Below are 13898 nucleotides of genomic sequence, written 5' to 3'. Positions count from 1 at the left end.
AATCACTCATACAGGTGCAGCCATTTTCTTCACAACAGTGTTAGAAACAGAGAACTTTAACAAATGGTGCTGGAAGCCAAGCAGTGGTGGCCACGCCTTTAATCCCAGCTCTCAGAGGCAGGTGGCCAGCCTCGACTACAGGGCCACACCCAGAAGTCCTGTCTCAGGGCAAAGGGGAGCTTAGAAAAGATTGATAATCCACAAGTAAACAACTGAAATCAGGTTCCTACCACCTTGCCTGCGCAAAAATCAATTCAAAACACAGCAACTTTAACATAAGGACTGGAGCTTTGAAGCTACTGGAGGAAAACAACTGCTTTATGAATGACTCCAATAGTTCTGGAAATAATAAGAATTAGAAAGAATATAGAGATCATCAAATTAAAAACACTTCTTTCTACACAGTAAAGAAACCAATCAATAGAATAGTCAGAGCCACAAAATGTAAAAAATTACTCACCTGACAGGGAATTAGTAACCACAATTTATAAGGAATTCAAGGAAGCCCACTGCATGATACAGAACCCATACCTGACACCATTAAACAGGCTAACCCCCATGGTGTCAGACTCTAGGGGAGACCCTAGTACTACTATCCTGATAAATGGGCACAACAATAAACTGTTCCTAAGTTCTTTTGACCCCACAGATTGTTGAGTCTCTCAACTCTCATCAGAGAAGCTGCTTTTTGCAGTAGATGGAGATCTAATACAGAGTAAAAACCGGTCAGTGTGAAGAGAATGGGAGACTGTGGGCTGCTCAGCTACAAACAGAAGTCTATATCCCACACTATCCTCACAGGGTTCAGGGGTCTTCTTGGAAAAGGGGACAAAATGATGCAGGAGGAAGAGAGAGTGGATGTCCTGGAGAAGCAGTTGTGCAGGACTTGACAGCACGGCGGCACACATGAACACAGAGACGGCTGCAGGAACCAGACCTACACAACAAGGTTCAAGCCAGCCAAAATCCCAGCATGGTTGGAGGCCGGGCTTATCAAGTCGTCCCCTTCTTCAGGCTGAGGGGCCACTGGCAGGAAATGCCTACTAGTTAATGGGAGGGAGAGTTGCTTTTTCTGGATGATAAAATCCCTAAGAGCCTACCCATGCCTGTATGAATAATCCAACACCTATATACATACAGGCAGAACTAAGTAAACTCAGTTGGAATTAATTTTAAAAGAGAGAGACAGAGAGAGACCACATCAAGTTTGGAGCTGGGGAGTGGGGGAACATAGGAGAGGAACTGGAGTAGAGGGGATGCAGAATGGATATATATACATTACTCGTTATATATACATTATAATATTGAATATTTAATAAAAAAGAAAGAATTACACAGAAAAAGGATAGTATATTAACAGACAGACAAACAGCAGTTGGGGAGATAATTCAGAGGGTAAAATACTGGCCTTTCAAGCATAAGGATCTAAGCTCAACCCCCGAAACTAACACGAAGAGCTGGGTATGGTAGTGTGTACCTGGGACACAACACTGGAGAGATGCAAGTAGGCAGATCCCTGGGATTCACTGGCTAGCCAGCCCAGTCTACTTGTTGAGCCACAAGTCCCAGGAAAGAGCTTTTCTCATCAAATAAGGTGGACAATGCTTGAGGAATGGCATCTGTAGCTGTCCTCTTTTCTCCACCCCATACACGCACAAAGATGTATTATTTAGTTGTAAAGAACAAAATCTGTCACAGGAAAGTGGAAAGAACTGAAACCACAGTAAGTGATGTACACTATATTCTAGATGTAAAACAAGACATGAGACACAGTTGAGAATGATGCACACACACCTGCAGCCCCAGCACACGGAAGTCAGAGGTGCAAGGGCACGAACCTGAGGAGAGCATGGCCTTCCACAGCGACTTCCAGGCCCTGAAATGAGCCATGGAAGCAGGAGGGCTGTGTGTCAGAGGGAATGGGCCAGTGGGAGAGGTCGGAGGATGTGGGTAGCACATGCAGTGAGATGATCAAACTGTGTCACACACACGTATGAAGGTATCTTTTTTTTTTTTTTTTTTTGGTTTTGTTTTTTTTTTCGAGACAGGGTTTCTCTGTGGCTTTGGAGCCTGTCCTGGAACTAGCTCTTGTAGACTAGGCTGGTCTCGAACTCACAGAGATCCGCCTAACTCTGCCTCCCGAGTGCTGGGATTAAAGGCGTGCGCCACCATTGCCCGGCTGTATGAAGGTATCATTAAACTCATCTGTTTACACAACTTACATTAATAAATTTTAAGGGAAAATCTGCTAATTCTAATCCAGATATTTCTAATAGGTACACGTCACCCCGTCAGTTCCATGTGTGTCTGAGTGGGAATTTCCTCAGTGGACGCACTGAGTACCTGGGATTAAGTCTGCCTACCCAGCAGCATGGCTACAGTAGCCTCTTCTCCACGTTCATTCTTTCCCAAGCTGCTCTATACTCCAAAGTTTCTGTTTCCTCACCCACAGCACTCTGTGGTCCTAGCACTCCTGTGCCACCTAAGAGGCAGGGACAGCTGAATCCCTGAAGTCTAGAGAAGGCCAGCATATGCAGCAGCAAACAAGATGTGTCACTCAAGAGGCCATGTCAGTCAAGACATGACGAACACGTGTGGTCACTCTCTGCTGATGGAGGAAGGTCATTGGTTGAAAAATAAAGAAATTGCTTGGCCCTCATAGGTTAGAACATAGGTGGGTGGAGTAAACAGAACAGAATGCTGGGAGGAAGAGGAAGTGAGCTCTGACTCGATAGCTCTCCTCTCTGGGGCAGATGCGATGAAGCTCCGACCCAGGATGAACGTAGGCTAGAATCTTCCCGGTAAGCGCACCTTGGGGTGCTACACACATTATTAGAAATGGGCCAAGCAGTGTTTAAAAGAATACAGTTTGTGTGTTGTTATTTCGGGGCATAAGCTAGCCAGGCGACCAAGAGCTGGGGTGGCAGGAACACAGCCCGCAGCTCCCACTACACTCTGCCCTCCCAAATACTCCAAAATACACAAACACATGAACATATACATTCCTTCCAATTATTTCACAAAGGTTTCTCAGATTAAAATGAAAACTCAAACTCAAGGTACTAGAGTCATTAAACACTTCATCTAAAAAAAGTAAATCTCTATAATCATAAGGCTGAGGGAGAAGACTGATAAGTTTTAGACTAGCCTGAACTACCAGAAAATAAAACCTGACATCCTAGTCATTCTATTTAGCCTTTTCTCCTACCTCCCATTTCACATAATATATAGAAACATCTGCATACACTCCCAAACACTCCCGCAATTTCCTGGTTTTGGCAAGTATACCTCCTGAGAGGCCTTTTGGAAGGGCCAGTAAGGAGAGCTGTTGCCCCACAAGCCCGAGCTCTATCTTCCTTTCCTCTAACTGACCAAGACAAGGCCTTTTCATACCTCTGTGTCTGAGTATTTGATTACTCCTCTGTTCTCAATGCTAGCTTTTAATTTTTTATTATGTTACCCATTTTATTTTGTATGTGTGTATGTATATGCACACATGTACATAGACAGAGGACAAAGGAACAACTTTAGATTCAGTACTGGAGAGAAAATTCAGGTCATCAGATTTGGTGACAGGCACCTTCTCCCTGGCCCTTGTGTTCTCTACTTGTAATGAGATTCTGTTTTTATCGATACCCCATGTAGATGTTACTGAAAGTAAGGACTATATTTTATCACCTTTTGTCCTTATAGGTAGCTATAATGGGATGCTCAGCTGGTCTGCCTAAAAGAAAAAGAAATGGCCAGGAGGCAGAGGCAGGCAGATCTCTGTGAGTTCAAGGCCAGCCTGATCTACAGAGTGAGTTCTAGGACAGACAAGGCTACAGAGAAACCCAGTCTCAAAAAGCCAAAGAGAGAGAGAGAGAGAGAGAGAGAGAGAGAGAGAGAGAGAGAGAAGTTTTTCAAGTTAGTGCTACCAAACTCCCTTGGGATGTCAGCATGTCACGAAGGGAAGAAAAGGGTCTTGAGTCGCCGTTCTTCACTATGCCTACTGTTGAACAGGTATGAACAGCAGAGGAAAAAGGAAAAAAGAAACAAACTCACAAAAGCAGAGAACAGAAGAAAAAGGAGGGACTCTGTTAATCATAAAAAAGCCAGAAAGCCTCTGGCAAGAAAAGGCTGCAGCCGTTCAGTGGCTTTTAACCTGGCCTGCAAGTCAAGCCTATGGCTGAAGAGCCTGACTCATTAACCCACTTTCTTCAGAGAAAGTCAGTCAACTTTGAAAGCAACAGAGGAAGGGAAAGTCCCGGTGATATCATCTTTCTGGTGGAAAGGTTTAAGTTGAGATGATCTCCAAATAAGTTACAGAACTATGCCCAGGTTCCCAGCAGGATAGCTTTAATGGGCTTACTTAACAGAGGCTCAGTCCCTACTGTCTTCCTTTTGCTGGATCCTTTCATTGATTTTTCTTGACTAATTCAGTGCTACCTAACCAAAGAGACTTTTAAAATTATCCCAGCCAGAAGCCATCTCTCTCCTATTCTGATTTTTCAAAGATTTACTGTGTGTAGGCAATGGTGCTGCACCCCTCTAACCCCAGCACTCGGGGGAGGCAGAGGCAGGTGGATCTCTGAGTTCAAGGACAACCTGGTCTACATAGTGAGTTCTAAGACCACAAGGGCTACACAGAGAACCCTTATCTTCAAAACCACAAACCCAAACATCAAAAAAAAATTACTGTGTGCATGAATACAGACAATGGGTGTCACTGCATCTCTGTGAGGTCAGAAAGCAATGTGGAGGAGGTGGTTTGGTGGTCCCCTCCTTCCACCTTGCTTCTGAGGCTGTTTTTGTCACTGAGCTATGTGGGCAATGCTCTAGTCTCCCTATCCTGTCTTGCTGTAGGGTACTGAATTACATGCCCACTGTTTCGTTCTTTCTATATGGTACAAATCAGAATTCAGTCCCCCGCTCAGATGGCCAGACACGCACAGCAAGCACTTTCACTCCCTTAGACATCTCCCTGGCTTCTATTTCAAATTTACAGTAGGCTTTTATCCATAGCTCTCTCCAAATGCATGTTTAGTCAAAGTGTGCAAAATAAACTTGGAGAATTAAAGCCACTGGCTCTTTCCTCTATTATTACTATAACAATAAAAGTGTACCTAAAATTTCTCTTGTGGTTGATGTTGAGTTCAATCATTTTTCAAACAAATGCTGAATTTTATGTTTTACTGATTTACCTCATGCTTCTTCCTCTTCTCTCCATACAACTACTGCTGTGATAAAAACTGGAGGACAAAATTCCAATCCTTCAATTTCACTGAAAACCTCAGGATAACTATCCATCTTATTCTCTTTCGGTTGCTGTTGCTGTTTTGTTTTTCAACAGAGGTTTCCCTGTGTGGCCCTGGCTATCCTGGAACTCACTCTGTAGACCAGGCTGGCCTGGGAGTCAAAGACCACCTGCCTATGTTTCATTAATGGGATTAGAGGCACTAGGCAACTCATGCTCTCCGTTTATCTTAAGAAATAGAGAGTCTTTCTCTCTCCTCCAGCCCGGCAAGATGCCCAAGGGAAAGAAAGCCAAGGGGAAGAAGGTGGCCCCGGCCCCCGCAGTCGTGAAGAAGCAGGAGGCGAAGAAGGTGGTGAATCCTTTGTTTGAGAAGAGGCCTAAGAACTTCGGCATTGGGCAGGACATCCAGCCCAAGAGAGATCTCACACGCTTCGTCAAATGGCCCCGCTACATCAGGCTGCAGCGGCAGAGGGCCATCCTCTATAAGCGCCTCAAAGTTCCTCCTGCCATTAACCAGTTCACCCAGGCCCTGGACCGGCAAACAGCTACCCAGTTGCTTAAACTTGCCCACAAGTACAGGCCAGAGACCAAGCAGGAAAAGAAGCAGAGGCTGCTGGCCCGTGCTGAGAAGAAAGCTGCCGGCAAAGGGGATGTCCCAACTAAGAGACCACCTGTCCTTCGAGCGGGCGTCAATACAGTCACCACTTTGGTAGTAGAGAACAAGAAGGCTCAGCTGGTGGTGATTGCCCATGACGTAGACCCCATTGAGCTGGTGGTCTTCCTGCCTGCCCTGTGTCGCAAGATGGGAGTCCCCTACTGCATCATCAAGGGAAAGGCCAGGCTGGGACGGCTGGTCCACAGGAAGACGTGCACCACTGTTGCCTTCACACAGGTTAACTCGGAAGACAAGGGTGCTCTGGCCAAGCTGGTGGAAGCTATTAGGACCAATTACAACGACAGATATGATGAGATCCGCCGCCACTGGGGAGGCAACGTCCTGGGTCCTAAATCTGTGGCTCGAATTGCCAAGCTGGAAAAGGCAAAGGCCAAAGAACTCGCCACTAAACTGGGTTAAATGTACTGCTGAGTTTTCTGTACATAAATATAATTATAAAACTTCCATCTAAAAAAAAAAAAAAGAAAGAAAGAAATAGAGAAAGCCAGGGTTACTGAGCCTTTACTTCACCTGTGGCCCTGGCTTTAATCCTCAGGGCAAAACAAAACAACAACAAAATCATTTTATTTCCTTTGTTTATTCACTGATGAAACTCTATGGCGCAGAGATATATCTGAAAGGACAATTGTCCAAAAGGAAAGAAAGGATATAGAATAATTCACAAAATAAGTAATCTAAATAATGGCAATTTAACTGCATTGTGATCCTATGCAACTCACAACTAAAAGTAACGCTTTGTCCTTTAATAACCCTGGAATATATTACTTAGAAGAAAGGACACCCTGCTATCACTAGATTAAACCTGGCCATATATTCTGTTACATTACCAACATATCCAGTCACTTGAGCAGCTAAGAGAGTAAAATGCACTGTTAGGACTGTTTCTCAACCTTGATGTGTGAGAGCTATCTCATCATTCCAGCACGGGGCAAACACATGCACAAGTGTACACCACGTTGTGTGGAAAGATCAGATACCAGCATCGTCATGAATCCCTCATGTATGCACTTACTTTAACATAGACAAAGCAATGTGCTCCTCCCTGTCATCCATAAAAGGATATATAAAACAGCATTTCACAGTTTTCTCCAATTCTTATTGGAAGCTCGGAATATTGAGGTTGGTTTCTTTTCTCTGCTTATAGATGCGACTGACAACATGCAGGAAGCTATTACAGCTGGATTAACAGGTACCGTTTAAAATTTGGAAGTGACCCTCATAGCAGAAGAGACCACTTACTCGAGTCCTTCCTGGAATGCTGGAGTAGCTATATAGCTTTCACATTATTCTAATCCAGGTGCAAAATCCTGTCAACTGTCTAGCTGGATTTTACACTACCTACAACTAAAAGTACTACTTCTTTTCTACATAAGACATTATTTTACAAATTAATTAATCTATTGTTTCTCAAACTATATGTAACTGGTAAAATGAGTAATAAAATTCTCAAATAAAATCAACTCAGTTATTTATCTAGTCAAAATTATAAAATCTTACGGTCCAAAAATTATAATAGTTGTAAAATTTAGGTTTTGATAGGTGGCTGGCTGGGCTCAAGTTAAGATTAAATATTTTGCCTATAAGATACAACCTTTTATACTTGTTTCATTCTAAGGTCCTTCGTTTTATTCAAAAATCCAACTTAAGTAGATTATTTAAAATTGAAGCTGTTCTGTGTTGCAAACACAGCTAAAATGAAGTGCTTCAATAGCAGCAGTGACTAGATTTTAAATGCAGGTAGATCAATAAAAAAAAAACAACCCACCAAGCACAGGCTCCATGTGAGTGGAATGGTATATAATAGCTTGCAAATGACTATGTGCTTGCTGTAACCAGCTGTTCTTAAATTATGAATATGCAACCAAGTCATGTTAAAGCCAATCCCAGCACTGTTTCTACAGAGAAATCCCAGTAGTTTTGCTTGTTCTCCATGTTAGCTCTGTTAAGGATACAAATAGCAGTAAGCTTCCGAACAAATAGAACCAAACTATTGGCATTTCATGCACTAGGTCCATTATCACAGCAGGGAATGTCAATCATTGGTACATTCCTATAACAGCTCACGCAATATGACAAAGATCTTGCAGGGGGAAAAAATCAAAATCTCTGCAGCATACTCCAAAGTCCTCTGACAACCTAATGCTTTCTCACTACAGTCAATCAGATAGGCCGACCTGATCCACTAGAAGGCTTGCACTAAGCTTGAAACATTTAGAAACATCAATCATAAAAACAAAGACAGGACATTGAATTATACAGTATTAACCTCCAGGGTTTGCATACAAAGACCTTAGATTTATTTATGTCCCAGTGAGTTAAGAGCTTCAGTACACCGTTCTTTACACCAAGCTGACTGCCAATTTGATGAACCTCTCTGCCCTCAGCAGGAGTGCACGGTCTTTGATTAATGAGTGCATGTTTGTAGAAAAGTGTTAAGAGGAAAAAACAGAAAGAGGAAAAAAATCACGCAATTATGTAGACATATAGGTAGGTACAGGGCAGAAACTATCTTCAAACCATATGTATCTCTTTCTTACATTATAAACAGTTACACAAACAAAACTAGTAAGGGTTCATATCGACACATTACCTTCATTGTTGTTACCCCTGCCCAGGCAATTTTTATTTGAATGAAAATCATTCAGAGGCCAAATTACATGCCATATTTTATATAAGAACTATTTTTAAGACTTTATTTCCAAAACTATATAATAAAAACAAAATATGTACAAAAACTATTTGACCTCATACTCTCATAAAAGCATATTAATTTTAAAAACTGGCTGCTTAACTGACAACCAAAAATTCAACAATGAATAGCATGTTATAAGTTTAAGTTATCTGCACCATTAAGTATTTTACATTCAAACTCTGAGTTGTCACAAATCAAACAACACTCAGGGTAGATTTAAAAATCATATAAATTCATTTAATTTCCCTACTTTCAGCAGATGTTTCCAATATTTTATAACTCTCTGTTTTTGTTAATGAAATAAATATATGTATTAACCATTGTTTTTTAGTTCTTTATTTTGGTTTTTCAAAACAGGGTTTCTGTGTGTAGCCCTGGTGTTTGACTGTCTTGGACTCGCGCTGCCTGCAGAGAACTGGGATGAAAATGTGCAGCAGCACACTCAGGTGGCATGGGCAGCGGACTGGTCGAACAACGTGCTCCCTTGACAACATTGCTCAACACTCTACTGATAGCAGGGTACCTGTTAGAACTACAATATTACCTCTATCATTGAGCTTAACTTTTATGTTTCTTTAAAATGAATAGTCTGTTTTTAATAAACAACTAGATTTCCCATAATTTGGTCTGTGAGACTATCTGCGTTGACACAAATACATGCATGTTAAGTAATTATGTTCCCTCAAAGGCAAGCCACAGAGCTGCAGACATGTCTCAGCAATTCAGAGGACCTGATGTCAGTTTCTAGCACCCACGTAAGGTGGCTCACAAAAGCCTCCAGTTCCAGGACATTTACTCCTCCAGCTTCTGGGGGCACCTGTCCTCATCTGCACAAAATCTGCCCATCACACACACACGCACACATACACAATTTAAAATAATACACACAAATCTTTGTTAAAATAAGTCCCACACAGTCTAAGGCAGTGGAATGATTCTCTTTTTAAGGAACTTTATGGCTGCACAAAAAGGCTCAAATGTCACATGGCCTCAACTCTAGTTTTAGTGACTTCCTGAAAACCAAAGACTCCATCAACTTACGATTTCAGGAAATAATCCCAGAATCACTCAGGTGTATCATAGAAGTTGAAAGTTTGCTCATACTAATTACATAGGAAGTCACACTGGGAGGTGGTAGCACCCGCCTTTAATCTCAGCAGAAGCAGGCGGATCTCTGTGAGTTCAAAGCCAGCCTGGTTTACACAGCGAGTTCCAGGCACAGGCTCCAAAGCAATACAGAGAAACCCTGTCTTGAAAAACAAAAAACAAAACAAAAAAAAAAAAAAAAAAAAACTAAAATTATACAAGAAGACTTTTCAACAGGATTTACTTCAACAAATTATATATTCCAATGACCAGTTTTACATTTTGTGTCTATTTTTTTAAGTAAGCTATGTTCTTTTAAGAGTTATTAAATTTGTATTCTACTTAAGATCCAAAACTTTGAAAAAATAAATGTTGAGACTAAAAAATTTTTGATAAAATAATAAAATTTACTGCATTCTGGCACCATACCATCCTAAAGTTTTGTTACTTCCAGTTTTCTTACAGTATACTTCTGTCTACTGAGACCAGTAGTCTTACTTCTTATTTCCCCTCCTACCAACACAACAACTTAAATAATTAGAGAAAATACAAAGCTCAGGCACCAGCAGGACAGTGACAAGGCTGGAGCCCTGAGTTAGTGAGAACTGAAGCTACAGGTAGAAATGACACCAGCCTGGCAAGAGCCACAGGCAGGACTTCACCTCTTGAAAAAAACAATGCTCTTTCTACAATAAAAACATGATTTTAGGCCGGGCGGTGGTGGCGCACGCCTTTAATCCCAGCACTTGGGAGGCAGAGGCAGGTGGATCTCTGTGAGTTCGAGACCAGCCTGGTCTACAAGAGCTAGTTCCAGGACAGGCTCCAAAACCACAGAGAAACCCTGTCTCGAAAAACCAAAAAAAAAAAAAAAAAAAAAAAAAAAAAAAAAAAAAACAAAACAAAACAACAACAACAAAAAAACCATGATTTTAGTTTAAGGAAATCATTAAATAGCTACTAGGAGAATAATTTAGAACAGTCTTATGAATTTTTAAACAGCATTTTGGTCTCAGAAAATGACAAGCAAAATGGTATGTCTGCCAATAATTATTTCTTTTCTGATCATTTCCCACAGTAAAAGCTTAAAGAAACATTAAGCCAAATGAGCCAATATTTATTAAATAAACCACAATATTTTAAGACTTTATTACTCAAAATATTTAATTTTATGTAATTAAAAAACCTCCTAAAATACTTATTAGATAATTTGATGAATCCCTCAGGAAATGAAGTATATTAAAAAAAAAAAATCACTGAACCCTGATTACATAATTCTTTACAGAGGTCAACACACCCTACGATTTTGTTTGCACTATGCCATGTTTCTGGTTTTAGTAGTTTTCTGAGGAAGACTAGTTCAAACACTAAGAAATCCTTTCTCTTGTGAAAACTTTAAACCTGAGTAACCAAGGTCTAATGTACTACCCTCCACTAATTCAAGGAGATAAGACAGGAACCTTGAACCTCAGTGCAACTGTGGTATCCCACACCTTGTATAGTAACACAAAGTAGCAACAAAGACATTAACAATCACAGTTCAAGCTGGGACTGACTCTTCTGTTTCAATTCAATGACACCACTAATGGCTTCTTAGCAGCTCCATGAAATCAACCAGCTGTCAAGTTGATGCATCAGAAGGAGCAGCTATGCACTCCCATAAGAAAAAGCAACACATCAGGATATTTGGCAAAACATCTGCTCCTTTACACTGCAATTCTATAATAAACATGCAAACAAAGAAATGGGAGAAAGGGCAGCAGACTCCGAACCCCAAGCTTCCCATTACAGTTGATACGCATTTTAAGCAAGTGGTTTATATAAACTAAAAACAAATTTCTGCAAAGTCCAATACTTTGTAAGATAGTCTATTTTTTGAAAAAGCAAATACACTTACATTCTTCCAAAAAGACCAGAATTACACAAAATATTTACATTTATAAATTAACAGTAAACTATATTATAGTAAAGTGACTATATTCAAGTCAGTATCACGTGTTATGTACAAAATTCAAATATTAAAACTAAAATATATTCTTTCACTCCATACTATCTAGTAAATGAGGCCAAACAGTATTGTAGTCAATGCATTTCCCAAGACTGAGCAGCTAAAATCCCATTCTCACAGGCATAGAGTGCGCAGGTTAACATAGTCAATGTACTAGTTTAACCAACCCAAAACAGTACAGATACGCTATCTACATTTAAAAATATGTACCCACTCCTATTTCTCTGAAAACCATTCTATGAACATATTAAGTTCTTATATCCTGTTTTAAAGCATACAATCTAATATCTTTTAAAAAAATTTATCACCATAACTTAAAAAAATTTACATTCAAGATTTGCTTTAAATATTTGTAAAATCTTACTCTTCTACTGGAACATACAAATGCAATAATGTCACCTAAATTATTAATTGTGCAGCAGTGTTTACAATAGGTGTGAGACAGCAATGCACTTAACCACCATTTTCTTAAACTGCTTATCCTCTGTTGCTTCCATTTATAATCTGCCAAATCTTCAGTCCTTTGTTGCATGTATAATTTAGAACCATCTGTCCTGTGTGCTTTTAACTATTTCAACATTTCCACCTACCTACAATACACTAAATAGCAGGCGTTCAATTCAGTCAAAAGATTTCTGTGTAGCATTTTATATACAGGAAATTCCTGAATAAATAGCAGAAAACAGTAAAGAATATTGCTACAGAAATTTAAAACAAACCATTCACAATATAAGTTTTCATACACTAGAAAATCCTCTTAATGTATTTAGAATTTTTTCTATTAGCTTTTTAAAAGTTTATTGTCGTCAATGTTTTTCTCCAACCCAGAAGACAAAGGGAATGCAAATTAAATACAGAGAATTTCTCATCCTTGTTAGAAGAGATGTAAATATGCTGACTGAAAACGACTACTGGAGACAGAATTACACTTTCCCATTCAATTTGCTGTGCCTGTTTATATACTCGGCAGTGAGTTTATCATTAAGTATGGTCATGTGATCAGTTCAACTTTTCTTGTAAGGTGAAAACAATGATAGACAAACAAATTTTAATAGTACTTTTTATCAATATTCTTATGATAGTTGATAAAGTTTCAACAAAAGATTATAAGTTATCTTCTTTTAAGGTTAATTCTTCCTTTCATATATTAAACTTTTTTTGCCAAACTTTTGACTTTAATATTTAATACTAAAATGTAAAAGTATCAAGAATCTCATGATATTCTGAATAGCTTTTTTAAATATAAAAAACACAAAAAGACTAGACCACAATCACAAAAGGGAAGGTACATAACCCAAGTGATGTAAATATTAACTGAGCTAAATTTGCCATATCTATGAAACCACATAAAGAAGGAAATATACTGTTACAAATATATTTGAAAATTTAAAAAATAAAAACTACATGGACAAAACTAGGTGAATACTAAGTGATACAACAAAAGTTTCGATCATTTTTTAAAAATAATCTTCCACTTGCCACCAAACATTAAGTGTGCGTGTTTTGGGGTTTGTTCTGAATGCAGAAGAAAAAAAAAATAAACCCACAACTTATCAGTAGGCTCTAACTTAAACGATTTCATAAAACGTGAAAATTTGGGGGGGAAAAAACAAAACATACACACACTTTGGGGAAATTTTCTTGATAAAAGTTTATATGACGTCACATGGCCCCCTGAACCGTTCCTAAACTTTGAGCCTTATCCAGACACACTTTTTGCATTTCAATGGCTTTTTTCTCTTCCTTAAAATTAAAAGAGAGACACATAGACTTGGGAATAAAAATTGCCCAAGATGGCGAAACGCTTGTTGTTTAGAGGGCAGGGGGAAAAATGGAGGATATTGTAATATACACAAAGGGATAAATTTCAACAACTCGGCCACGGACTGCAGCTGCTTCTCTCTTTACAAGGAAACAACACACAAAAGATAAATACTGAGAAGAGGGGCAGAGGAACCAGCCCCCACCCGCAGGGCCGGCTCCCAGTCTCCGCACACTTCCTAGCCTTTCCAAATCCCAGTTCTGGGGTTCGCGGAACTACTTCAGGGGAGGGGAGCGGGGCGTCGCGGGGGAGGGCGCGGAGACCGAGGGCAGGGAGCCCAGCCCGCCGCGGCGGGACCCGCTGGCCAGGCCGCCGGGGACCCGGGAACGGGAGCCCGCTCGACCCCAGTGCCAGATCCCCCGCCGGCCGGAGCCGCAGCCC

The 13898-nt window shown here is 40.2% G+C and overlaps 2 protein-coding genes across 16 annotated transcripts in view; one reads left to right on the top strand and one right to left on the bottom strand.

Annotated features, from left to right (window-relative positions):
- The window catches only part of Baz2b (bromodomain adjacent to zinc finger domain 2B), a 213038-nt gene that overhangs the window by 198557 nt on the left and 583 nt on the right, over nt 1-13898 (bottom strand). The gene's annotated exons all lie outside the window — the stretch shown is intronic.
- On the top strand, nt 5502-6359 carry LOC130864835 (60S ribosomal protein L7a-like). The gene has a single exon (XM_057755638.1). It carries the CDS (start codon nt 5508-5510, stop codon nt 6309-6311), a length of 804 nt encoding a protein of 267 aa, XP_057611621.1. The 5' UTR covers nt 5502-5507; the 3' UTR covers nt 6312-6359.

The sequence above is a fragment of the Chionomys nivalis genome, chromosome 22 (genome assembly GCF_950005125.1).
Source record: "Chionomys nivalis chromosome 22, mChiNiv1.1, whole genome shotgun sequence".
In the NCBI taxonomy this organism is placed as follows: domain Eukaryota; kingdom Metazoa; phylum Chordata; class Mammalia; order Rodentia; family Cricetidae; genus Chionomys; species Chionomys nivalis.
Note: the sequence above shows the minus strand (reverse complement) of the source record. Positions and strands in the feature narration are given on the sequence as shown.

Bases quoted from the DNA above. Each gene is read 5' to 3' on its own strand.
- LOC130864835 (XM_057755638.1), top strand. From the start codon at position 5,508: ATGCCCAAGGGAAAGAAAGCCAAGGGGAAGAAGGTGGCCCCGGCCCCC.